This window comes from Candoia aspera, chromosome 2 (assembly GCF_035149785.1).
Source record: "Candoia aspera isolate rCanAsp1 chromosome 2, rCanAsp1.hap2, whole genome shotgun sequence".
Lineage (NCBI taxonomy): Eukaryota > Metazoa > Chordata > Lepidosauria > Squamata > Boidae > Candoia > Candoia aspera.
The window spans coordinates 133,754,776-133,781,850 of NC_086154.1; the positions used below are offsets into that span (position 1 = coordinate 133,754,776).

At 40.8% G+C, this 27,075-nt stretch overlaps 2 protein-coding genes and 1 non-coding gene across 9 annotated transcripts in view; all 3 read left to right on the forward strand.

Annotated features, from left to right (window-relative positions):
- The window catches only part of CCNT1 (cyclin T1), a 19,458-nt gene extending 12,837 nt beyond the window's left edge, over window positions 1–6,621 (forward strand). For 3 of the 4 annotated variants that reach the window (XM_063293705.1, XM_063293706.1, XM_063293704.1), the window contains 3 exons: window positions 1,237–1,400; window positions 1,664–1,734; window positions 3,133–6,621. In XM_063293705.1, the coding sequence (XP_063149775.1) occupies window positions 1,237–1,400; window positions 1,664–1,734; window positions 3,133–4,500 (1,603 nt within the window). In that variant the 3' untranslated portion in view covers window positions 4,501–6,621. The remainder of the gene's footprint in view (window positions 1–1,236; window positions 1,401–1,663; window positions 1,735–3,132) is intronic. The other variant, XR_010067221.1, reaches the window with a different exon arrangement.
- A 2,981-nt stretch (window positions 6,622–9,602) lies between these two features.
- KANSL2 (KAT8 regulatory NSL complex subunit 2) lies at window positions 9,603–23,101 on the forward strand. Of its 4 annotated transcripts, none has more exons than XM_063293710.1 (10): window positions 9,603–9,840; window positions 10,657–10,915; window positions 12,891–13,069; window positions 14,752–14,866; window positions 16,058–16,221; window positions 17,330–17,496; window positions 17,880–17,976; window positions 20,077–20,330; window positions 21,617–21,730; window positions 22,448–23,101. In XM_063293710.1, the coding sequence occupies exons 2-10, from the start codon at window positions 10,665–10,667 to the stop codon at window positions 22,544–22,546; spliced, it is 1,440 nt and encodes a 479-aa protein (XP_063149780.1). In that variant the 5' UTR covers window positions 9,603–9,840; window positions 10,657–10,664; the 3' UTR covers window positions 22,547–23,101. The 4 variants fall into 4 exon arrangements, with proteins under 4 accessions (XP_063149780.1, XP_063149778.1, XP_063149779.1 ...); XM_063293708.1 differs by having other exon boundaries at window positions 9,612–9,840; window positions 21,617–21,847; XM_063293709.1 differs by lacking the exon at window positions 9,603–9,840 and adding an exon at window positions 9,851–9,875 and having other exon boundaries at window positions 21,617–21,847.
- LOC134492611 (small nucleolar RNA SNORA2/SNORA34 family) lies at window positions 19,300–19,441 on the forward strand. The gene has a single exon (XR_010067487.1). It is a non-coding gene; the product is annotated as a small nucleolar RNA SNORA2/SNORA34 family (small nucleolar RNA).
- Window positions 23,102–27,075: the final 3,974 nt, after the last annotated feature.

The following is a 27,075-nucleotide window of genomic DNA, read 5'->3' on the forward strand; positions in this document are numbered from 1 at the left end:
TTAGTTTAAGTTACTTTTTTCTGATCTTGTGTTTTCTAAGCCTTTTGAATACTTGTATTTAATCATATGTGCAGGATTAAAGAAAACTGAGGATCTCACTGTTTATTTTAAAAAATAGTTAAGAAAAAACTGTGAACATGTGTAATGCCTGATGAAATTTAAGATGCCAAGGAAGTCCATTGTCCTTCCAACGGTAAATTGAAAGGGCTTAAGTTCCCCTTCTGATTGCTTAGTGCCCTGCAGTTAATATACTGATTCATAGAGCAGAGTGATAATGCACAATAATGTAAATCTATCTTTTCCAGTAAACAAAACAAAGCATAGATCTGGTTGATGTATAGTATGCAAGGTGTGTGCAATCTGGTCAGCTAGCAGTGCTAGAAAGCTTTTTTAGAAGGAGGGCTTTGGGCAAAAGGTGTGGATAGGCTTTAGAGCTCATATACTCCATCCCAGGCTGCTTGCAAATTGCATTGCGTGGCAACTGTTGCCCTTTCCATATCCTTTTTTCACCTTAGTAAGTGGGGTGGGTGGGTGCTGGACTGTAGTTAGCATATTTCCCAGGGGTTCCCCCCCCTCCAATAGTCATCACTTGCACATTTCTTCTATGCACTGTTGTTAATCTCCTGAAGAATTTTATGGATTATAAACACTCGACGAACATGACGTCCTGCCAGCGTATTTCGCCTTGTGATATTTCTGGGTCCAGTTCCTTGTAGATTGTTGGGCAACCTTTTATTGAACGTTGTTAGAACAGGAACTAATGGAAATATACAAGCAGCTGTTTGAGTTGATTAAGACTTCAGTTGGATTTAACATCAGCTGTACTTTGGGGTCTGATGCAAAATTTATTGCTGTCAATGATCAGTTTGACATAGTAGAAGACAGATTTGTTGGAAGGACAAATTGTTCAGATTGTTTCCTAGGATTATGTCCAAGTGCTGTTGTATAATCCAATTTGTTACTTTGTTTGGAGTTACTTCCTTTGCCTTTCATGAAGGTCATGTGGGTGTCCTGGAGCTCCAGGCTGACAGGAGCTCCTGGAAAACCTTGTGGGAAAAGGCTGAAGTAGAATTGTTGAGCAGGGCAGGGTTGACCTTGCAGGATAATAAAAGCTTTTAAAGCTGAGGGATGCTTAATTCTTGCAGTGTCTGTCCAGCGGGCGGTTGTGTGTGCGGCTGCTGTTCAGGCTTGGGAGCTTACAGCTTTCTGTTTCTCTCTCCCTGCTGGTGATGTCAGCCTTCACCTAACAACCTTCAGCCTGCAGTACACCCCTCCCGTTGTGGCCTGCGTCTGCATCCACTTGGCCTGTAAGTGGTCCAACTGGGAGATCCCAGTCTCCACGGACGGGAAGCACTGGTGGGAGTACGTTGATGCCACTGTAACTCTGGAACTCTTGGATGGTAAGTTCGGAGCAAGGTCAAATACATTCTGTGCCTAGTAAGAGATACTCCATTGACTTAATATTTTATTTCTGACTTCTGTTTCAAGGTTTCCAGCATGACAGTAGAGAAATGGGGTGAATTTTATAACTTGAGCCAATACTGTTAGGCTTTGGACTATTCTGTCTTTTGCTGACAAGGACGGATATTAAAATACACTCCTCTAGAACTTGTGCTGTAATGCTATGCTGCTTACTACCTTTATTCTTGTGTTTCTCTTACAGAATTAACTCATGAATTCCTTCAAATCCTTGAGAAAACCCCTAACCGACTGAAACGAATCAGGAATTGGCGGGTAAGGTGCTTTGCCCACTTTGCACTTCACTTTAATAAAAACGTTGAAAAATACACCTAATAAAGCATGCCACTCAATAAGTGATTTTTTTTCTTACATTCTACAAGTGTTAAACACTGAATATATAAGAGGTAGAAGAATCAGTAGTTAGTTCTCTCTAAACACTTCTTTTTTTCAGATAACTTATCTAGAGTAAATGGCATGATCATAAAATGAGTTCTGTAAATTATATTTTTGATATGGTAATTAGTTATTTAGTACCTCTAGTAAAATGTACCTTTAAGGATAACATTTCTGAATGATGAATGCTTTAACAGAAAACTCCCCATCCATTCCCAATACAAATTTAAAAGTTTCACTGCAGTGTCTGGGATCATTTCAAGTGAAGCTCTGGCTTTCAGAACCAACCTTCATATTTCACTACAAGTTATCTGGGCTCCACGTGAGCCCAAAGCCATTGTAAGGAAAAAATACTAATGATGGCTGGTTGGTACCCAAGGCTATGCAGTGCAGGATACCCTCCACCAAAAAAAGAAAGAAGCTTCATCATTTACTAAAGGTGGGGGCAGGGGAGCAGGAAGATTTTGGAGAACTGTGAGAATGGAAGGATTGAGGAAGGAGAAAGCAGACAAAGGGAAGGTAGCCAGAAAGAGGAGGAGAACATAGGAAAAGCTATTAGGTACATACTCCTCTATATTCAGATAATGTGGGATGGTTCCAATATTTTGTGATAGGCCACACAGCCCACAACTTTTACATTGTGGTACAAGCCACAATACATATTCTTCCAAAATTCCAGGGGTTCCTGTTGCCCCAGGTAGATTGGAGAATCCCCGTTTTAGAAATATATAAGCAATGAACAATTCAGAATAATAAAAGTCAAACACACAAAAGAGGTCAAATAAAAAATATTCATAGAATGAGAACAGAATAGTTTTAAATAGTCTTTGAAGAAGAAGAGTATCAGCCTCGTACTGCAGTGCTTCAAATAAATGGCAGGTGAGCCTCTACTAGGGAAGCATTCGATAGCCACAGAACTGCCACTGGGGAGGATTTTGGGACATGCTGTGAACCTTCAGTCAAAATACTGAGGAATAGAGGCTTTTGGAAAGAGGGCTTTGGGGACCAAGTTCTCAAGTCATAGTTCAGAATCAACCTTCTGAATTGGGAAAAGTAGATATTAAATTCTTGTTTGTTAATTATGTTTTTCTAAAAAGACAATTGTCATTTCATTATGATGTATCTTCTTTACTGTGAGTAAAGTGCATAAAAAAATGAACTCTGTATGGTACTTCAGCACAATAGGGTAGGGCATGCCTATATTCCTCTCTCTCTAGGGGGGATTGTATGGCTATGCAGAAGAGATTAGTATACCAGTTTTGAATGCTTTTCTTTTAGGCCTGTCAAGCAGCCAAGAAATCGAAGACCGATGAGCAAAGTGAGGATGATGGCCTCTCAGAACAGACAATTCTCAGCATGATCTCTAGAAGTGCATCAGACACAACGATTGCAGGCCTGATGAGCATGTCAACTTCTTCAACGACAGGAGCCACTGCTTCACTTCCAGCTACAGGAGGAGATTCCCCGGGGGAACTAGGCAGTACAGATATTTCATCAGACAGCTGGATGGCTCAGCACCCTCCACATAAACAAGAGGTCAGCCATAGAGCTAATGAAATTTCTGCCAATCCTGATCATCTACACCATGATAGCAGTAGTGGTGGCTCCTTTGTTAAGCAGAACATTAAGAATGCACCACTAGCAAAAGTATCATTAAAGGAGTACCGTGCCAAACATGCTGAGGAGTTGGCTGCACAGAAACGCCAACTAGAGAACATGGAGGCAAACGTGCGTTCTCAGTACGCTTATGCCGCTCAGAACTTGCTTGTACAGCAGCAACGGGAACGGGATGTGCAGCAGGAGAGTAACTCCTCTCCAATTATCCTGAAAATTCCTCTAGGCAACAATTCCGATGGTTCTGAACGGCCTCCTACTGAAAAAGCTGATAAACCCTCATCTGCACCTAAAGTACGGTTGCCTGCCCCAGGAGATAAGCCTACTGCGTCTTCCAAACAAGATGATATAAAAGTGCGCATTAAGGTGCCACCTCCCGTGGAACGGCACAGCCAGTCTGATGAAAACAGCGGCAAGAGCAGGGGGGAGCACAAGGAAAAGCATAAAATCCATTCTTCTAACCACCACCACCACCACAACCATCATTCTCACAAACATTCACATGTGCAGCCTGTTGCCAACATCAAGCGTCCAGGGGATCCCAAGCATGGTAACCCAACTGGCATTGTGTCACACAAGGGTTATGTCCCAACTTGTTCCTCCCGTAAGAGACCACTTTCTGAGGAGACGTCAGTTGCAGTCCATGAACATCAGCCCAAAATCAGTAAGAGTTCCAAGGGGCCCGCTATGCCATTTCCGTTCCCTCAGCATGCTGGCCACAGCTTGGAAGCAGCTGGTCTACCTTTTGCCCAGGGTAACAAAGCCAGAGGGGCTCATGGAAAATTGGACAAGAGCGCTGCAGGGGCCAATGGGCATAACATGAACCAGTCCATTGACTATCAGGATACAGTGAACATGCTGCACTCCCTGCTCAGTGCACAAGGCATGCAACCCACCCAGCCAACCAATTTTGACTTTGTGCATCATTATGGTGAATACTTGAACCCCAGGGCCGCTGCAAGTGTTGATAAGCCACGACCACCCCCACTCCCATCAGAACCTCCCCCTCCTTTACCACCACTCCCAAAGTGATAGTTTTAATTACTGAGGTTCTACAGAAAAATAGCTCCACTGCCTTGTGTGAATGCTCTGTCCCCTTTTTAAAAGAAAACATTTTTATTATTGGTAGGAGAATATGGAGTCCTTGAAACTGTGAAAAGATATGCCCTTCTTTCTCGTGTGTGTCCCTACCCCCTTTCAGTTCTCCTGGAAAGAGATCGTGAAATCTTTCCTATAAGACCGGCTGTCAACTTCAGAGATGAGGGTGGGCTTGAGCGTTGTCAACCCAGTAGGGGATGGCACAGGACTATTTAAATTGACAGTCTCTCTCCTTTTTCTAAAAAGGACTTTTTAAAATAATTTAAAGTAAGTTATGTGTTTAGTGTTGATTTTATTTTTCTAAGGTGGATAAAGGAAGGAGTTATAGCAGAAATTGAAATGGAGCAGAAATTGAAATGGAGAGGGCATACGAGCTCGGTCTACTTGCAGTTTTTAATGTGTCTTGTCCCAGTGGACGTTGGTCCCAATGGAAGTTGCTTCTGCCTGAACAAAGACAGTGAAGTTTGGAAAGGAAGAATAAGGAGAAAAGTTTGAGAAACACATGTACTGAATATAAGTAAAGTAGAAAATGGAAGTGGGCAGGCAAGGTTTTTCCAGTTTCTCTTTACTCAGATTGTGATTCTTCACCAGTAAGTAAATGGAGACAGATACAAACCTAGATTTCCAAAGAATGGTGGAATCAAAAATGTTTCATTAAGTTGCTAGCTTTTTTCAGTCCTTCCTGCTGATCAGGGAGAATTTAGGAGTGAGGTTTTATAACTTCACTTCCTTCTTGATCACACTGCTGCTGTTGGGGTGCCCTGTTACTATGTTTGCCACCTCAGTGCAGTCACTTGAGGACAAATAGCTAACATGACTTAGCCATTAAAAAATCTCATAGGACTGTATTTCGGAGGTAGACAGCACTGTGTGCTAGTGCAGGAGCTCTTGAGAGTGCCTTCAAAAAAAGAATGCTGCAGTAGTATAGTTTGGGAAAAAGTGTTTCAGCAGAGGAGGAAGAGCTGGAAGAGGCAGAAAGCCTATGAACATTAGAGCAGTAATCGTGATTCTGGGATGCTTTAAATTATATTTTAACTGCATTATGGGATATGAGATTTTCACATTTTGTTAAAAAGGAAAAAGATATAAAGATGACAACAAATGGAATCAGGCAAATTTGGAGAACAGAATAGAGCAGAGATGGAGAGCCTGTGGCCTTCCAGATGTTGTTATATCTTCCAGTATCCCTCACAATTTTCTATGGTGGTATGGGCTCCTGGAAATTATAGGTTACCAATATCTAGAAGGTCTGATTTTTCTGTCTCTAGACCAGAGGGAAGAAAATTGGATAAAAGTAGGATGAAGACCTCCTGTTAACTTAAAGATGTCTATCAACAATACAAAAATAGCCAGTTTGAATGTGCCCTGAATTGGTTTGAATGTTGGTATAACATTCTGAACTTGTTCTCCAATAGTATGCTAAAAAATGGGGCTAGTATTTAAACATGGTCATATATTATGTTTCTGTAGATCATATAAGAATATTTTAATTCTACAAAAGCAGCCTTGGTTTGTAACACAGCATTTGGACAAAGTACTTGGAGTAGGTGGTCTTAAATCTCAGCTTTATTGTCTGTTTAGTATAGTTCCCTTGTTCCACAAATCATTTCAGGGTATTCCTACTGTGCTGAAGTGAATCCAAATTAAAATATAAGGGACTCTGCAATTTAAAAGGGGGGCTTCTGTATTATCCAAAATGGAATACTCTAATATATATCAATAGAGGCCTATTCCAGTATGTTCAGTAGCAACTGGAAGTTGTGAACAGACAAGACTAGCAGTGGCCTCTATAATGTCATGTGAGTGAAGTTAATTGCTGCTGGTTTCAGAGGATGCATCATGTTTGAAACGACACTCATCTGCTTGTTTTTGCTGAAGTATTTTCTCTGAATTTGGAATAGTTATTTTCCCACCACCTTTGGATTTCTGAAGCAATGGTGTCTCAGCTATTGATGCAAACTTTGGCCTAGTTTTGCGTAATGTTTCAGAAACTGTTTCTAATTCCCGGCTCATTTTATTAATATTCTAAGTTTCAATAAATGTACTGTCTCCACATTTAGTTTGTTCTTTGTGAAAATTCTTACTGATACTTGAATTTTATCAGGAAAAGTTATACAAAAGTATTTGGGACAGTAAGAGCATAATTCTGAATCTAGAATTTCTTTGTTTCTTTCCTATTTAGTTCTTAATTTGTTTACACTCAGATGTATCCTTTGTTCAACTGTTCAATTCCCAGTTGTCATGGCAGATCAAGAAAAGAAAGAAAAACAATAGCAATTACAGGTTGTTGTTTTTTTCAAAAAAACACAGCAGCTGTACTACAACTCCCTATTTTATGAAACTTGGACTGGTTGTGAGCAGCAAAAAAAGCAAACTAGTAGGAAAGGAAAAATAACTGGCATGATAACAAAACAGACCACATTCCATAGACTAAGATGTTCCTATTTAAATGTTTTTAGATCTTAATTTGTCAGTTGTAAACTGCAGGTTACTATTTTGCTGCTGTACTAGCAATCCTGCATTTAGTGGGCTTACAAGAAGTTCCTATGTTACCCATGGTAATGAATGTGGCAGTTACATAAGAGTAATCTATGCTGAATTGTGACAATCACCTCTTGGTCCTTATGTTTAAAAAGAAGCTATTGTTTCTGAACAGCTGGCATTTTCCAGGCTTGTTTGAAACTTCATGCTCAGTAACCCGTGATTTGTATATTGTACTGGTAACCACCTGCGTATAACAACTACAGTGTTTATAGTTATTAATGGTACAGTATGCAAATTTATAATGGACACATGAAACCAAAGTTGTATGCGTGTAGAAAGAAAAAGTGCAAGGGGAGCTTTCTCAGTCACAATAATAAGATGAAAAGTAGCAGCAAATTTTGAGGAAATAGAACCAACTTGTTTCTACATTTGGAGTTGACCAACTGTTAGGCTTGGTTCTGTTTAATTCTAAAATAAAATTCAGTGTCCATGAAATTCAAACTGGGCTGCGAAGAAAAAGTTTTCCTAATCTGGTACTGTCTTTGTTTTGACCTGCATCCTTAGAATTCCCAAATTGGTTATGCTGGTTGGGTATTTCCAAAATTGCATTCTGGTTTTGAAAGGGATTTGACTGGATAATGAATTTTATACAAAGCACTTAAGTGAATTTTCAGCAGGCATTGTCCGTGCCTTTCAAACATACCATACGCTGGGCAGTGTTGGACTTCAGGGTTTAGTGACCATGGTCTAGAAAACAGACCACCTGATGTTTTGCTGGCATCTTCAGAGGCAAAGTGCTGTGCAGACCGCAGGCAACTGAGCAGGGACTGACTGGGCTTCTGTCTTATAAGCAGGTGTCCTGACTTCTGATTGGCCTGCATAGCAGGCCATTTTGCCTCTGAAGATGCCAGCCACAGTTGCTGGTGAAACATGAGGAAATCTGTTCTCTAGGCTATGGTCACTAAACCCTGAAGTCCAACACTGCCCAACAGATACCAGCTGTGAAAGCCTACACCCAGTATACCATACATTAACTCCAAAAGAGTTTAAAAGGAACCTCAGATTTCCAGGTAACAACTTATTTTGCCTATTACTTTCTAGCACTCTTTACTCCCTCCTAACTGGGTTGCAGAATACACAGCCTTCATTTTTGTTCATTTTTCTTAAACCGTTCTGAAGTGTAATTTAGACCGTATGATTGATAGTTATATAACTATTGAAAAGATTTGTATGGGTCAGGAATGCAATGTATAGGATAGGGTAATACCCAGGCATAGTCTGCAATCCTCAGTGTATAAATCCTACACAGTAATATCATATTGGGATGGTAATGTGCATTATATAGTTCATTATGTGGCTTTGATTAGTGCGTATCTGGAACCCACAGGGATGAATGGTGGTGGTCTGCAAAAGTTGTCAAAAAGACACTTTGCACTAGAAAGTATTTTGCAGAAAAAGGGTACTTTGGAAAAATGTCTCCCAAGTTTATAAAAGACTTGTAACTGGCTTTGGGAATCCAGCAAAAACTCCCCAAAGAAAATGAAACTACACTAAGTAGGATGGGGTAGTTAAGCATCCAATCCTGCACAGTTAAGCAAAGGAAGAAGAAAGCTATTGTAAATCTTAACTGGTGCAACTCCTTTCTATATTCCCCCTCACTTTCCTTTTCTCCAAGTAGTTTTCATATTATGTGAGGCTACATAAGCAGGTTAGATCTGTGCTGACAAAGCCAGGCACACAGCACTCCAAACATCAACGGTTGGCTGAAGAATTTTTTTTTTACTTGTAGAAATGCAATTTAGATGAGCAGGATAAGCAATCAACAACCCTGAATAAAGTGAAAGGAGGAAACTGATTTACAGTTTTAGGTAGAACAACAAGAAGGGGAATGAAGAGGTTGATACATTTATACTATATGCATGCAGGCACTATCAATCTCATGATGTGCTCCAACAGTGGCCTACACTGGTTGAAGATTAAGAAGGGATGATATTGTGGTAACACCCAATTGAAAAGGCAATGAAAAATTGAAGGAACTGAATATTTTCTGACTTTGGGAGGTGTAAGGAGATAAAGATGGAGCCTTACAAGAACATTTGGAAAATCACAACTTGTTCTCTATTGCAATAAAGTGCAGAGTATGGAATAATGGGCTTAAATTACAGGAAGGCAAATTTCAATTAAATACCACAAACTTCCCAGTGTTAAGAGTGATGTGACAACGGAACAATCCTTCCAGGGGACTGGAAAATTTACTAAAAAGTTTTTTTTTTAAACTGATTTAGTCTTGGCAAAGGTGGTGTCCAGGCATGGAATTTACGTTCGTTTATCTTACACGTGTTCTAGCAGTTCCATCTTCGTGAGATGGAATCACAACTTCCTGTACCTTAAATTCTGCCCTTCTGCTTGAGTGGAATACCAAGTGTAGTTGCTTAAAGTTGCTCTGTTTAATGTTATTTAATATTAAAAAGTCTGTCTATTATAAAATAATACTTTCTGTTTATACTAGCCCTGAAGACCGCTACTACAGTGAAATAAAATGCAAGCCATAGGACAGCAATCAAATCGTCAAAATCAACATCGTTAAAAAGCCTGGCGCGTTCCAAACCTCTCCGACGCTTTCCTAGCGAGGAACCCAGGGCGGTTCTGAGTCTGACCGCCCTCCTCCGCTCCCATACCGGTTCGGATGACGCTTCTTTTACCCAATCCCATTCTTGCCTACGTCATCTCCGGATTGGCTGGCGATAGTGAGCTCGAGGCCCTGGTGGGAGCCGGAGCGTGAGGAGGAAGGTAAGATGGCGGACGCCGCCGCGCTGACCAGGAAGGTGCGGGCGGATTTGGGGCTTTTTTTTCCCCTCCAAGGGGGCCTTTCCTCGCGCTTTCGCCAAACGGCTCCGCGGAAAAAGAAGCAGTAGGCGTGGGGGAATCGTGTGTGGCCGAGGGAGCAGAGTCCCCTGAGGGGGACGAGTGTGCCTTCTCGAGGGGGTTGGGGGAGGCTTCGCGCCCGCGCGTCTAAATTGAGCGAAGCTCCTCGAAGAGGAGAAAAGAAGGGGGCGGCGGCAGAGGGACTTTTAATCTCTCTTAGGGTAAGGAGGAACATGCTTTGTGTGAACTTTAATACGTTACGATTAGGAAGAATCTCCATCGTTTCCCTCTGGCGAAATGGTCTTCGGCGTTCTATAAAGATTTTATCTCCGGTATTATTTAGTTACAGGAGCCGCAGCGGCTCAGGCAGTTAAAAGATCTGGAATAATACCGAGAAAAAGCGGGAACAAGGAAATGACTAGCCAGTTGAGGAACTGGAACAGGAGAAGTGAAAAGGGTCATCGCAAGAGTCATTTCTTGCCATTCCAGATCTGAAGTTCAGGCGCTGGTCCGGTTGGTGTGGATTGTTGAGGGTTGAGTAAGTCCACGGATTGCCAGTAGCGGGTATAAGCCTGAGATACAGCATCCGTGGTGGCTCAAGGTTGATCAAGATGAAAACTTGATAGCCAGGAGAAAAATGAAATAACCTTGGGGGAAGAAACGGATTTTATAGTGGTAGAAGTGACTCTTTTTTTTTTTTTTTTTACTTATGTAACATCTGTAGTAATATGTTCCTTACAGGCACTGGCATGAACAGAATTCGCATCCATGTTTTGCCTTCAAGTCGGGGGCAGCTCACTCCTGTGCCAAGGCCACAAGAAACCTTGTCCTGTGCCTTTGCTCACCGTCCATGCTCTCAGCCTCGTTTGGAGGGACTTGAGTTCTGCATTAAGCACATCCTGGAAGACAGGAATGCACCCTTCAAGCAGTGCAGCTATATTTCCACTAAGAATGGCAGGAGATGCCCAAATGCAGCTCCCAAACCTGAGAAGAAAGATAGGTATGGATTCTATATGTTCACGTTATCTCTAGAGATGAACTGAAGTTTTGTCTTCTCCTTCTGAGACTTTGGAGCAGATCATAGATCGCTGCTTGTAACATACGTCTAATGAAAATAATAGACTATTATATGCGTAGAATAATTGTGGAATAGCTTAAAGTTGCATTCATGCCATTATATTATCCTGTGATGAGACTGGATGTCAACCATTTGTATTGTGTTCACAGACTTTTTTTGCAGAACATAAACTGGAAAGAGTTGCATGTTAAAGTATACAAAAAGATTTCAGTTTCAATCTGGCATTTCCAAGGAAGTTTGGGGAAGGATGAAGGTGGGGAACTCTCTAGAGAAACACTACCAATCAGTATATATGGTATTGAAGTAGATGAACCAGTGACTGTTACTTAATGTGAGGCAGCTTTCTTTGTTCTGAAGAACATTTTAACACTTTAGAGTTCTCAAGTAATTCCAGAGCACCTGTTGATGAAATAAGGAATGGCAGATTTGTCACATACCCAGATCAAATTTTTGCAGGGGCAGTATGTGGTTTCCAGATATTGTTGAACTCCAGTTCCTGTCAGTCCAGACCTGCATGGCCATTGGTGAAGGAAAATGAGAATCCCAGTCATTAGTGTCTGGAAAGCCACACCCATGCCTCAATTTCAGGTGGCACAAGTTTAGTTGAATATAGAAGTATAGATGTTTGAGTGCGGCTTTCTTAGAAGAGGATAGGACTAGAGCCTTGAACATACAAAGCTAATATATATTACACACACACACACATATATATACATACCCAATGTGTGTTCCTTGTGAACCAGAGCTTGTTAGTCTATTAGTAATCCAGCCTGGAGACCTCTAGATGGGTTGGGACTGGCAAGACAGATGATCATTTTGGAAGTTAAAGCCCCAAGACATTTAAAGGGTACCCAGTTAGGGAAGGCTAGCATAAGAAGGGTGTATATCCTTTTTGTTTTGGAGAAAAGTATGCTTAGCAACTTGGAAAGCATTGTCTTACAGTTCCGTTTCTAATTTGTACCATATAGTGGTTCACCTCATTTTGGTTCCTTTCTTCCAAATGCTAGAGGACAACATCGGAATCATCTGCTTCCGTGTTTAAACTATTCATAATTCTACATCCCACACGCTCTTCTGAGTGTTTTGTTTAAACATGAACTGTCAAATGCACTAGTGCCATTATGGAGTCCTTGCCCTTGGCCCACAAGGGAAAAGACTCCTTAAGGTTGGCTTGCTGGCAACCTTAAAGGATGTTAAATAAATGCCTTAGACTGAAGAGAAGGCTTCCACTGAAATTCCATCTTGGTTCTCCTGAAAGCCTCGAGAGCACATGCAGACTCAGCGTTAGGAAGTCAGGGTAGCAGATGGCTGCAGGCCTATGCTTCATTGTGAAGCTGCCCTGAAAAAAGGGAAGCAAAAGATAGATCCCATTATCATCTTTAAAATGTAACTTTGTGGAGCTTTAAAAACATCTTTTAAACATGTTATTAATTTGTAATATATATAAACTAAATAGCCATTTATTACTATCATGATAGTACAACAGTAGTACTACCACCACAATAGTACTACGCTACTTTATAGTATAAAACACCACATAAAGTAAAAATCATTTTCTGTCAAAGGGAAAGGGGCAGTGGCAGGGAACCCGACAGGGAGCTCTAACTGATTTGGGAAGAACTTTCCTAGCTGATCTCATTAAGGAGAAGGAAACAGATGAGCCTGAAGTGAAGGCCATCTAGCCCAGTGGGAGAAGGAAGCAAAGAAAGTAGGACTGAGAGGAGCATGTCAGCAGGAGTGGCTAGGGCAGGGCAGTCTCCCATACTGGGCAACTTCCAGGTATGTTCACTTTATTTATTCCTCCATGTCACTTTAAACAACATGGAAGCCAAATGTTTCTTAGTTGGGTGCTTTGAAAGTTACAATGCGTGACTTGCTGTTTTGCCTCTCTGCCCAGTGTGTCCTTCTGTGCTGAACATGCTCGCAGAAATGTGTTGGCCTTACAGGCTCAGATGAAGAAGTCTCATCCTAGCCCCGTGAGAGAGTCTCTTCTCTGCCAGCTGAGCTCCTATGCCAAGACAGAGCAGGGCTCCCAAACTGCGGAAAATAACCGCAGTGAAGGCAGCAGGATATTGGGTAAGTAGAAGAGATGATAATGTCATCTTGGGCATTTATTTGTTCTTTCTATTAAAATTAGATGCAAAGGTTGAATTTTATATTGCTTGGTCATATTCTAACAAACCTCTTTCAATAATGTAATTTAAAACAAAGCAACCCAGAGAAAAGATAGACACAAATAATGTTCAGCCTCACCCAGTACTGGGTTAAAATGCTTTTAATTACATCCAATTGTGTTTCCCTTTATTCTTTTTTAATAATAGGTTCAGCTCAAGCATCTTCTTGGGAAATCACAAATTTGTATTTTATCAAAGGACATTGACTCAGTGCATTCAGAATTTGGCTAGTCACAGGGCATACGTATTTTTGGGATGTACATTTGTCATTTTGTTTATATTGTTTAATTTAGGTATTGCTATAGAGGAAATTTAGATTTACCATATGCGATTACTAATCAATCCTATAAAATATATGGGCCATATGTAGAGTAATCAGAACACTCAGAAAATAAATTTTGCTGAATATGCTGTGAAAGATAAGGAACGTCCTGTATCACGGGCTGGCATCCCATGTCTTCGGTTCGATGTTATGGAGACCTCTGCCTTAATTTGAGAGCTCTCTGCAACAGGTCAGCTCAGTCTTCTGAAAAAGAACTTGCTGTCACTTCCCTGAAGATTGCTACTTGAGAGGGAGAAATGGATATCTTAAGGAAAAGTGGAAGGGTGCAAAAAAGAAAATGGATATCCAGTTCTGGCCCTGTTAGTTGCAGACCTGAGCAGAAAAAAGATTGTTCATTGTGCCCTATATCCACTGGTGCATCTTTCCTCAAGCTTGAGCTTTTTTGCTGACGGGGCCTCAAGTACAATTATATTTCTCATTTGCAGGGAGAAAGCTAGTTGTGTAGGGAGAAAATAATGAAGCTGGGGATTGATTAGCGGACAGGTAGTTGGATGAAGAATGGAAGAGAGTTACAATACTAAGTTGATAAAGTCCTCAGACATACCCTGTATTATTGCTGAATAGTTAGATTTGAAAACTGGAGGTGATTTGTAATTTGTGAAGCGGCTTTATGGTTTTCCACTTTAAAAAACCCCAACCACATAAGAATATCTTCCTTCTGCCAAGTATGATGACCAAATAAATATGCTGATGATGGTGCTTGGCTTGTTTCCTCACCAAATCAAGGTGAGGTTATGGACATATTGATCTGGCATGTAATTACGGTAGTAAATAGAAAAGTGGAATTTTCTGATGATGCTCTCATTGTTGGTTTTAATGCAGAGTTTATGACTAAATGGGCATTTTATGGATATCCCCTTGTACTGATTGATGGACATGTTTTTATCAGCTTATGGAAGTGCCTGTTCAAATGAGGTTTTCACTCATGGTAGCTCTGTTTTGACTTCTATTTTTGATGTCATACTAATTTTACTAAAGGAGGTAGACAGTTTGGTCCAGTGGTTAAGGCAGCAGGCTAGAAACCAGGAGACTGAGAGTTCTAGTCCTGCCTTAGGACTGAAGGCCAGGGCCAGTCACTCTCTCAGCCCAACCCACCTCACAGGGTTGTTGTTGTGGGGAAAACAGGAGGAGGAAGGAGTATTAGGCATGTTCCCCGCCTTGAGTTATTTATAAAAATAATAAAGGTGGGATAGAAAATAAATAAAATAAAAATAAATACTTCTCCTCTTTTGTTTTTCCAGATGAAGACAGCTGGAGTGATGGAGAGCAGGAGCCTCTTACTGTGGATCAGACATGGAGAGGTGACCCTGACAGTGAAGCCGATAGCATTGATAGTGACCAAGAGGATCCCTTAAAGTGAGTCTCATGAGTAAAATTGTGTGAACTGCTGCTGCTGGGTAGTGCAGTAGAGATAGGAATGCATATCCAAAAGAATTAAATTTTTATTTGAACATCCACTGAATATGAGCTTCTAAGGACAAGCGTCTTGCTGTTTTTATGGTGGTTAAAAAAATAAAATGTTACTGTAACCCTTCTTCTGCCAGAACAATTTGGGTCATTATTCCCAGCAACAATCTTGATTAGTTCTCTTTTTAGGAGGACCAAAATAGTTGATGATGGGGTATATAGGTGGGAAGCTTGTGGACCTTCAGATGTTCAGCATTCCCCATCATTGGGCCTACTGGCTGTAATTGTTGAAAGTTGTGGTTAACAGCATGTAGAGGGCCTAGGTTTCACCAGTCCTTCTCTGTCTACAAGACCCTTGATTCCCAAATGGACTTACTTGTACTCATCAATACATTTTGGGTGTGTTGACCATTAAACTGCAACTAAATGTTTTGCTTGGCCTGTCCCTGTCTTCTGGGGCATTTATGAAAAGTATGTTAGCCCATAACTTCACCATTTGTGACCTTGTTTGTGGCCCCAATAAAACTTCAAATATTTCTATGCATTCTGTGGAGTTACTCCACTTATGTGATAATTCACCACGTGTTCTGGCTATCTGTACCTGGCACACACAGCTGATACAGTGAAGTGGATGCTGTTGAGCTTTGATGCAGGAGGCCATCCTAGCTGTTTTACTGCTTCATTTTCAGAGTTTGGAATGTTGCTGTTTAGTTGCGCAACTGCTAGGCTTTGTATTGTATAACAGCCACATTTTGCATTAATTGAAAATTGTAAACAGTTGTTGAGAGCAAGCCTTGTACAATGCATTTGTGAAGACTGTCATCTCATATTTTCTCATCCTTTATAGTGTATGAAAATATTTCAGATCACTACTTCTACTTATGGCAGTACTGTAACCTATAGACATAGTCTCCTACACTCTTGAGGATACTTCAGGAGATGGTGTTGAATACCATCAAGTTAGCATTTTGGCTTCAAAATAATGTTTTGCATTAAATATTCCCTGTTGACGGTCCCAGGTCTTGCTGATTGATTACTTTGCTCTTAAATAGCTTACTTTTGTTACCTGACACTGCTTTAGGTGATTCTCCATGTTAATGATTAGAGAGGATGAGTTGTGATTGGATCCTGTTTGTGCAGACATGCTGGTGTATATACGGCTGAGGAGGTGGCGCTGATCATGCGAGAAAAACTGATCCGGCTACAGTCTCTGTATATCGATCAGTTCAAGCGGCTTCAGCACCTCCTGAAAGAGAAGAAGCGCCGGTATTTGCACAGCCGGAAGGTGGAACACGAAGCCATAGGTAAATGGCTACAATTCTGAACATAAGCAGAGGACTTCACCAAGTCTGGTGTGAAATTCATTAGAGCAGCCATCAGAGGCCGTTTACCAAGAGCTTAGTGCTTGGGGACTACTCTTTTGGTAGATATATCTTGGTTTTTCTTGCTTGTTAATATTTACTTGAAGTGGTACTTGCTAAAGTAATCTTCAGATTAATTAGAAATGCTCAGAATTTTGAGCACCGTCTGTTTCTTAAAGGTAGGAGAACTGCATTGTAGCCACAAGGGAGAGACAACTTCATATACCTTATGTCTGAATTCAGAAACCTGGTGTGATCATTAAGAGAAAATTTGGCTTCTATAATTAACAAAATGTTTGTTATTTCATGAATTTTGTAAGAGAATTTTTGCATAAATACAACTACAGTCATCCTATGAAACTAGCTAAGGAAACATTTTTTCATTGTTTCAAAAGTTACTCTTAATTAGTTCTAACAAATTACAGTAGACTTTGAAATACATGTTCTGAAAACGTGGCCCGAAAAGTCTTCCATGGCAACAGTGCTGGAAGATGGTGTTTTCTCTAGATTGCAGCTTGGTTCTTCTTACCTTTTAAGTCTTGTGAAGTGCTACATTGATTCTCAGAGTAGTGGGACATTACAGACATTATAGTTTTACAGAACAGGGATGGGCAGCATTTTAAGGGCTGGGGGCTGCAAGGCAGCCTTCCAATCTGACCAATTCCCATCCTTCAAATTCTTCCAAAATGGGCTGATGTTAGAACCCAAAGGAGCAATTTTAGGCCTTGAGGTTGAACGGGTGGGGATGGGGATAGGGTGTAATGGAAGCAGAAGACCTAAAACTGAAAATCACACTGTTGAAATTCAACAATACGGTGTGGGGATGAAGGGAAGCTTCGGGTTGCTCATCCCTGTAGAATTGTGTATCTTTTGGGGGTCCATTTTGTATTTCTTCTCTAGCATGATAATCAAGCCTGCAAGTATTGAGGTAAAGCAGTTTCTTTCCCAAGGCAGCATCACTAAAATCCCAGAACAACTCTGCTTTTGATCTGTAGTAGAAGGGTATAATACTTTAATTCTATACTGAGGATGCATTCTTAATGTTTTCTAGGTAGCAGCCTCCTGACAGGCCCAGAGGGCCTTCTGGCTAAGGAACGTGAAAACTTGAAGCGGTTGAAATATTTGAGGCGGTATCGACAACGCTATGGTGTGGAGGCTCTCCTACATCGGCAGCTGAAGGAACGCAGAATGCTGGCTACAGAGGGTGCTGCCCAGCAGGTGCTTGAATTAGTTGCACTTCTTTACCTGTTTGGCCCAGTGGGGGTAGAAATTGTGTGCCTGATTATTTTATGGAGGCAAAGCAGGGGCATAAAAATGGAAGTAACTCTGACTTCCAGATATGTGCAAGCTCTGTGCCATGTCCAGAATCCAAAACAAAGTTATTTCATGGTAACATCAATTTGGGAATAGTAAAACTCCATGACGAAGCGCTTTTTAACATGTTTTTTTTATGCTGACTAGTAAGTTCAACTCTTGTGTGATTATGAAAACAATAAGGAGCAGTTGATGTGTATATTTCCGAGGCTGATTTCTAACTGAAATAATTCATATTAAAACAGTGGCTTCTCTAGATTATCTTGTGTTTGCTTTGTACTCTCTAGGCACACACTACCCGTTCTAGCCAGAGGTGTTTGGCCTTTGTAGATGATGTTCGGTGTTCCAACCAGTCTCTCCCAATGACAAGACATTGCCTTATTCGTATCCTTTTTCTCTACGGTGTTAGCATTAATATTTCTTTGTCTAATGGTTAAGGTGCTATGCTAGAAACCAGGAGACTGAGTTCTAGTCCCACCTTGGGCAGGAAAGCCGGCTGGGTGACCTTGGGCTGGTCGCTTGCTCTCAGCCCAACCCACCTCACAGGGATGTTGTGGGGAAAATAGGAGGAAGGAGTATTAGGCATGTTCCCCGCCTTATTTTTAAAAATAATAAAGGCGGGATAAACATACATACATTTGTTGTTTATTCGTTTAGTCGCTTCCGACTCGTGACTTCATGGACCAGCCCATGCCAGAGCTTCCTGTCGGTCATCAACACCCCCAGCTCCCCCAGGGACGAGTCCGTCACCTCTAGAATATCATCCATCCACCTTGCCCTTACATACATAGTCTTTTTAAATTTAATATCTTTATTTTTGTAACAAAATAATCTTTAATCTTAAAAAGTAGAACATTTAAAAAATACAAACTATGGGGGAAAAATCTTATATTTATCGAAACAGTAGTCACTGGTTTACCAATGAATTCACTAATGTGAACAATACAAGGTATTATTGTAAGATATCACAGAATCTCTGCCATAGTAACCCATATTGCTGCACCTTTGATTGGTAGAAAGTATCATCTTTTCCAAAACAGATAGATCACACATTTCTGACAACCATTCCTTGACATCTGGAATATTTCTTAATATAATTCTTTTTGCCACCATCCATGCTCAATTCAACCACAGTTCCTGATAAACAGTCAAATTCCAAAGCTTTGGTATGTGATTCAACATCTTTGGTACTGGATGGGATTGCATTACCCCGGACAGACCCGGTGTGCAACTTGGGATTCCTGCTTCCAGTTCTTTAGTCCATGTTTGAAATGTCCCAGAAATGTCCACTTTAAAAATATTCTTTTTGATAGAGCTTTTGATTGGGATATGTTATAGGTTTTATTTCTGTAATGGATTCTATCAGGCAAGAAAGCAACTCAGATGCCTTTGAGGCAGTCAAAGCATCTGGTCCATATTGATCTGTTAGAGCATGCTTAAGCTGAAGATATCTCCACTGTTGCCAATTGGTCGTCAAATTTAATTTGAAGTTGGGAAAAATCCGTAAAATAATCATTACATAGTAGTTGATTTAAAGTCATCCCACCTTCCATCCAAGCTTTCCAATAAAATGATTTACCACCAATTCTCAAAGTAGAATTTTTCCAAAGTCTTAGATATTCATGAATCTCATTATCAAAACTCAGTTTATGTCCCAATATGGCCCAAAGATTTCTCACCCCTCAGTTTAACACCTTTGTGCTTTTCTTGGCCCTGAATCAAGGCTAGTGGCTTGCTGTAGCCTCTGGTTTCAAGCAGGAGCCCAAAGAAGTGACTTCCTGTGGTCTGTTGGCTGTTCCATAGCTTCAGAATTAAACTGGAACAGTCAATTCAGTTGGAAGCAACAATAAAACCTCACAAAACTACAGTTAAGCCAGAGCTTGAAATAAAGCCAAATTGTTTGAATCACTTCAGAATTTCATGTGTGGATACATACAAAAAAAGGCTCTTAAAGGCTTAATGTTGGCTTTTAAGCCAGCAAATACATTATTTAGAACTTCACTATGCTACGGTATTTATTAGTCAGATGCTTGTGGACTGAGCTAAATTCTGTTGCGAATTTAGACTTTTTGCAGGAAATCATATTACATTTTCTGTTATTTATTCATTCGTGTTATTCATTCATGAATAAATGTTGCTGCTAAAAATTAAACTTGTTTGTGCAGTTTATAAACCTGTTTTTATTTTGAAGTTAAAGTACAGAATCAGTCCATTAGTATAGAACAATGCCCTAGCTCTATCAAAGGTTGTTATTCATTATTTGTTAACAGATTGTGCGGATGTATACAGAGCTCATATTTAACTCCAGTTTTTTCTCTCGCATACAAGATTTTCCAAGAAAAAAGTAGCAAGGTTCCCCTTTACTTCCCCATTTTACATATTGTGTGTTTTCAAGGTCAGATGACATGCTTAAAAGTCTGCTTTTTATACTTTGTCCTACTATGCATTGCAAATTTTGCCAAATTCCCTTGACTCCATCTTCAGATATTTGCCAGGACACCAATCAGCTTCTATTTAAATTGTGCCAAGGGTCGGAAGAAGCGCCCTGCAGCAAACCAGTGCCTGTAAACCTTTCTGAAGATCCCTGCTGCCTGCTCCATCTGCAGCTGCCACCTCAGATGTATATTCCTGAACAGGTACTGTGTGTTCCTGAGGAACTGGAAGCTGCTTCCACAGATCTGTACTTGAGTGCAGCTGAACTCCGCCCCACGGAGAGTTTGCCACTGGAGTTCAGTGATGTAAGTATCTTATAGTGGAGCACCTGCCTGTAGCACTGCAGAATGCCCCATGATCTTTGAGCTGGGCATGAGGCTACATATCAACGGGTATAGGGAAACTGGAAATACATGTTTACATCAAATGCAATGATGTAAAAGAGACTGAAAATGAAGAAGTAAACAATTGAGAGAAGTAAGATAATCAGAGTTACAGAATGAAAGTCATTTTTCTATTCATCCAACATGTAAAACGCCAACAGTACTACTAAGACTCATCTTTGTGGGTGTGTGCATGTGGCTCTTTTGAATATACATGCAGTTCTTAGTGATTTCCCATAGGCAGTGAAAGTTACTGTTTCTAATAATACTGTAGAACAATGAGTAGGCCAATTAATATCACACTTCCTATCCCCATTATAATTTTTTTAAGTGAAGTAATTTGACTTATAATGGTATTCTGTTGGGAAAGGCTAGGACTTGAGAGGTTACATTTTAGAATGTCTTTGAAGAATGAGACTTAAAATTGGTATCTTGGGATTTTTAAAAAAGAAAACCTTTTTCTACTCTATCCACAAAGAGTGCATTTGTATTAGTTTAATACAATGCTTTGTATTAGTCCTAATAGGCAGATATTCGATCATCTGCCCAATCAATTAAAAATACCTCCCTAGGTAAAAGCCACCTATATTTTTGACACAAATCTTCTGGAGAGCATCTTTTTTATTAAAACCCATTTGATTATGAGGTGCTGCCTTATCAGCAGACACACCTGGCATCTGTGTACTTTGATGGTCTTGCCTCACCAAACTGGCTGCTCTGGATCTACAAATATCCCCTTCTGTTTCACTCCCACTTTTTTTAAAATAGGGAAACATGCATGCCAATTAAGACAGCAAGACTATCAGTTAAAGATAGCACAGTTCCCATTCCTATTAGCAGAATAGGGCTTATTTAGATAAGGATCACCACAGTATCTTGCTTTATCCAAATCTTAGAGCTAGTACCCGATTTTCCTATTCAGCTGTATTGATAGGGTATTTGTCTTCTTACAAGGAAAGCCTACTTCTGCAGTGTCTATCTTTTCAGCAATCCTAGATTAAATGAAGCCTAGATAGGCTGCCTAAAAATCAAGTTATTTCTTCCTTTTATATGGAAAAGTTGTCAAGTTTACTTCATTATGCCTTCCTATGGTGTGTGTGTTCACACAAAAATTAAACTACGGTTAGGATCTGTTGGGAGGGGGGGGAAGTGGTATGACCGTGTTACCCCAGTCTCAGATGGGCTTCTTTGGTTTTTCTCTTGGATAGGATTTGGACGTTGTTGGAGATGGTATGCAGTGTCCCCCTTCTCCCCTGCTTGCTGATGCTTCTGCTGCCCTTGAGAACCAACTGAGCAAAAATATGGCTGAAGCTCCCATAAATGTGCGTTCAGATGAAGACTCAGTTCGACAGGGACTTCCAGCACAGGCAGGAAGGGGAGTTTTTCCCAGACAGATTACAACTCTTGTGTCAGAACCTCCCCAAGAGCTAGCAGTGCAGGTACTGTGCTGGGTTTGGAGGATTTTTTTTTTCATGAAGGTTCAGTTGCCAAGTATGACTGTTAGAACCAGTGAGGCTGCCTATCTGTAAAGGCTTCCTTCCTTGAAAAGAGCCAGCCAGCCTTTCCATATACACAGGCGGACCCTAAAGAAAAAGAGGAGCCTGTTTTGTTTGTCAAGAGGATTAGCCATCTGCTCACTGCATGGGTTGGGGGAAAGTTTGGGGAAAGGACCCCCCTCCCCCCCCCCCAGATCATACCACAGCTGGTTGGTGGTAGCATGGGGAGGGTTGGAAACAGGCAGGTGGCGGAAGCCTTTGAATTGTCAGTTTCAGCTGGTAAACATTCAAGCAATTTCTCTTGAAATGTCTCCTCAGCTGCTTTATTTGTTGAATTGTTTAGAATATAGACAAATTTTGCATACAAATTGTATTTTTGTGGGTCCTCCTTGTTCTCACATCCACAGAAAAACCATCTTACTGGTATCTGGTTGAAATTAATACATTCTTGGAGTTGGCATAACATATTAATATGATTACTATTTGTACTATCATTATAAAAATTATAGGGTACAATTACAACTGCTTATCTATCTCTGTTAGAATATGCAACATCTTGTGACAAGTGGATCGAGGCTGGAGGACAGTAAAAAAGAACAACCTGCAACCAATGGGAATTCAGAACCAGCCCCTACCAACTGAGAGAAAATATTAACGTCTCCCTGTCTGATAAAGCATCTGCTGTTCTCGAACTCTTTCTGGCTGCCAGTGTTTTGCCATCTCTCTATTAAATCTTGCCCAAATTTAGTATCTATCTAGAAAACCATGTGGGAGGCAGCTTTAGCATGCTTGAGTGACTTCTTTCAGATCTCATTCAGTGAATGCCTTTTGGTTTCTGGTATAAATGGAGAGTAAACATAGGAAACCTTAACATTCAATTAATACAAAAATACTAAAGCCTCTGCCTTATTCATAGTCATAGGCTCTGAGAAGAGGAAATGGCTTAGAGTATTTTCCATAGTTGAAATATTGGGAGTGTTATTTGAGGTCACAGGCAGAGCCATGCTGAAAGCAGAGCTCTTTATTATCTGTACTGTACACTACCCTGTCAATGTATAATGTGCAATGGCTACACAGCTGGGTTTTTTTTTCTCTTTTCCTTTAGCACTGAAGTCTGTATAAGCAATTTTCCACCTCTACATTGTAATGTGTACAAATCCCCTATAGTATAAAAATAAAAATATGGGATACATTTTATAGCTTGCTCTTCTAATTGTGTGAATGTAATTAGTTCCTTTGCCAAACCTTCTAGAGAGAAGAAACTGTAGAGCCAATTCAAAAATGATCATTTGGCCCCCTGAGTAGATACAGGAAAGAGAGAGCAAACAGAATTTGTCTTGCATAACCCAAGGACTCAAGGCAGAAGGACATAATTTCCTTATTCACTTCTGATGCGAACTTCAGACATGTCAAATCTTATCCTTCAATGCTTCTTACCTTCTCCTTTTTGTTACATCCAATATTGGGCAGCATTTAGTTTATGAAGAAGGGCACTGATAGAAAATCAACAGTTCCCTCAAAGTGTTGGTTCTGTGCCTTCGTATCTGGAAACCTTATTTTTATTTGTTCCTCTACCTTCAAATAGAAGCTAATGTTACAAATCACTGTGAAAATCTTTGGATATTCTTGAAGGTAAATTAATACTGTGCAAAATGGTTCAGACTGTTTTGATTCAAATTCAAAATGATTGTGTCTAGTTTGAAATGACCTGTTTTAGAAATGCCAAGTTCAAAACGCTCTTTCCAGTTTGAGGTATTTCCGGGGTGGTTGAAATAGACCATTTCAGCGGAGATGGCTGTTTGGAATTGGAAATGAGGCATTTCAAATTTGAAGCATTTTGCACGCAGTCCTAAGTCATTCCCTAGCATTAGGTCCCTGCACTAAGAGGCGTGCATATGTTTGCTCTGTAAATTATCAGTGCCTCAAAAATAGCTACTTAGCTGCTCTATAGACACTCAAGTCCAACTCTGTCCATTCTGTGTGGTGCATCCTTCTCCGTTATTTCCAAAGCATTCCTAAATGCTGCTGCTGCTTTAACTGCATGTGTATCTTAACATATATTTCTAACTCCTTTGAGAAAAGCTAATGGAGAAAGCTTTCTGATGTGCTTTTCCTTTGTGACCAGTCCTGTCATGCAGCAATAGCTGACTGATACCCAGAGGCTGCAATTTTGGTAGATTGTCTTCTCACCATGTTAATGAACTCTGGGTCAGGTGAGAAGAAAAAGGAACCCATCATACTGCCATAAGTTGTCTGCATATTTAAACAGGCAGCGCTAACCATCTCTCTTGGCAAGTATCAGCAAGTATGACAGTACCATTACAAGAATGGGAACAAAGCAACTAACCCAGCATTACTGGGAATTATGTTTTGTGAATGCAATAAATTGTGATTTACTCAGCAAGCCATGGTTAAACAAGCCATAACAGCCCAGTGTATGAGATAGGTCATTAATCTCATAAGACGACTAAGGGGGCCTCCATTAGTCCTTACAGAGTTTTGAAGAGATACATAAACACCAAGGGATTGAGAAAAGGCAAAATTAAGAATCTGCTAAGCATGGCTGTGATAGGCATACAGGGTTTCTGAAATGGGAAAGCTCATAGTGGGTTCAAGACATGACAGCTTGCCAGTGGGGGGGGGGGAGACGGTAGAGTTCTGTTGCATCTTATCCAATAGCTTAGGCAGGCAACGCGTTGCAGAGCCCCAGCAGAGTTAGAAGTAATGGGGTTATTAAAGCCAGCCAGGGTTTTATTGGAGCTGCAGCAGGTATGTAAAGAGATCTAGCCCTAAGCTGCTGCTGCTGCTAGAACCAGACTGCTGTTGACCTTGTTTATGGAAGCTTTGAAGGGCAGAAACAGTGGCAAAGCCTCAAACAGTTGCAGTCAAGCCTAGAAGCATGGAAGAATTCTGGGGAAATAACAGGTCCATTCTTACTATCCTGGGCTGGGCAGCATTCAGCTCTTCTCCCCTCATATTTATAGTTGTTCCTCTTTTGCTAGCTATGCCTTTGAGGTGAATAAGCAGGGGTGCCAACACTGCCACCCACCTTTACAGATGGACCTTCTAACAAGGGTTTGACTTGTAGGAATCAGGCAATAGGATTATGTTTAATGAAAGCTTGAATATCTCAGCTGCCATCTTGCAGTCATCTGGATTTTTGTGGCCCAGGTATGGTATCCCCGTAAAGATTCAACAGGGCACAGTTACTTATGCTGCACAATTAACCTCAGAGGGGACAGGCTCAACCCCCACCTTCTTGGAAAGGAAAGCTGTAACAGCCTGAAAAAAATCGGGGGGTCCTGCTGCACAGGGCCTTTTATGTGAGCAAGCGAGAGCTGGCCACAGTTTACAAAGAAAATCTGTTGAAGTTGAGACTTGGTCTGCAGTAAGCTCTATTTCCTCACCCCCAATCCAATATATTCTGAAACTTTGGCCTGTCATGAGCCTCCAGAGAATGACAAACATAAACACTTGTTTTACTTTTTGGAATACTAAAGCAAGTCCCAAAGTGGGGACTGTTGATACTCAAACTTTTTAATTGAGCAGCTGTTTCTGGGAAAAGTATTTCACTAATTACTTGTGGTTGAGCAATGAACAGTACTAGGAGGGAGCTGTAGTAGTTAGGTCCCCCCTGGAGAACTTAAAGGGATGCACCCAGCTTTTATCCAACATTGCTTATGGGTTTACTCATAACTCTGGGTCTCACCAACACTCAGAAGAGAAGTTTGATCTTAATCTTGGCTTCCAGCCTCCAGATGGAGAAAGAAGACTAGAGTGGTCACAAAGCCCCAGCTGCCTCAGTCACCCTTTTATAGACCCCTCCCCCAATATAGACAAAGGAGTGGTGAAACAAGAACACAAAAAGGGAGCAAGGAAGATGATAGATCCAAGTGTGGATTTTTTTTTTTTTTTTTTTTTAAGTATCAGCCTGAAAAAGATTGGCAAGTATTGGCTGGGCAACCACCACATATGTGGCTGATACACTGGGCAGGATAGCTGTTCCCCAACAAGCCAGTTTGCTGAATTACCAGGAGCTGGAACACTTATCTGTGTTCCAACCATGGCTGTATGCAAACAGTCTTGGTCATAATTAGAACAGTCACTGGAATATATAGGACAGTGTCATAACTCTCCTGTATGACTTCAGGGTTGGATTCACACAAGACACTAGGCATATTGTAACTTGCAGCATAGTTTCTGCATAACAGGTAGTAAGAACACAGTTGTTTTATTTAATAAACCATGGCTAAGCAATTCATGACTTCACGCAATATGTAAACCCAAGATGTCAGTGTATTCCCATATGTGCATGCAGTCCCACAGAAAGAAATGACGAAGGGGCAAGATTTTGTCTTAACAAAATGGTGATGTTTACATTAAACAAAGCTATACATATGGTAATTTGCCCACTGCTGGCTTTAAAATGATATTACGGCTTAGCACAAAGGCTGAATTCACCCAACTAATGTTTAATAATTATTAAACAACAGCTATTGCAGAGCGTGGTGCACAAACCCAGGCACTGTTTGGATTTAATCTGAAAGCTGGGTTTTGCATAACTTAGTGGGCTAAAATGCAATTGCTTACTTTGTGGCTCAGTGCATCCTATAAAGCCTGTTCTGGTGCTTTAGTTTATGATTCAACATATTGTAGAAACTAGGATAATTACATACATTTGCAGAGTCATGTGTTAACCTAGGTTAGAATTAGCATGTACAAACACAGCCATACTTCCCAGAAAACGTTGCAAGCCTGCATCGAGAAGACACTTGTGGTCTCTAGAATCTCTTCTGTTTTAATCTTTTAACAGTTGATCCTAAGGCTTGGCACTCAACTCCTTATTACCATATTAATAATTTGGCAGGCTAATAATAATGGCAAGATCGATGGCTTAAGAAATTAATTAAGACATCTCCAGAGAAAGCTCCTCCCTAGGAGGGAGACCCAGGACGAGCTCAACCACGACAGCAAATGATAAGCTAACAAACACCGCAGCTCCTTGCCTGTCCCGACGGGCCAAGACTCTCTCCTTTCATAGCAATCGCGCCTTCGCGGAGCTGCTTGCTGGCGCTTAACTAGGCCCGGAGCAGCCCGAGGAGCGGTGCCGCTGCCGCTAAATGAGAAACATCTGGCGCCAAGTAAGCTTGGACCAGGCACCCATTGGCTGC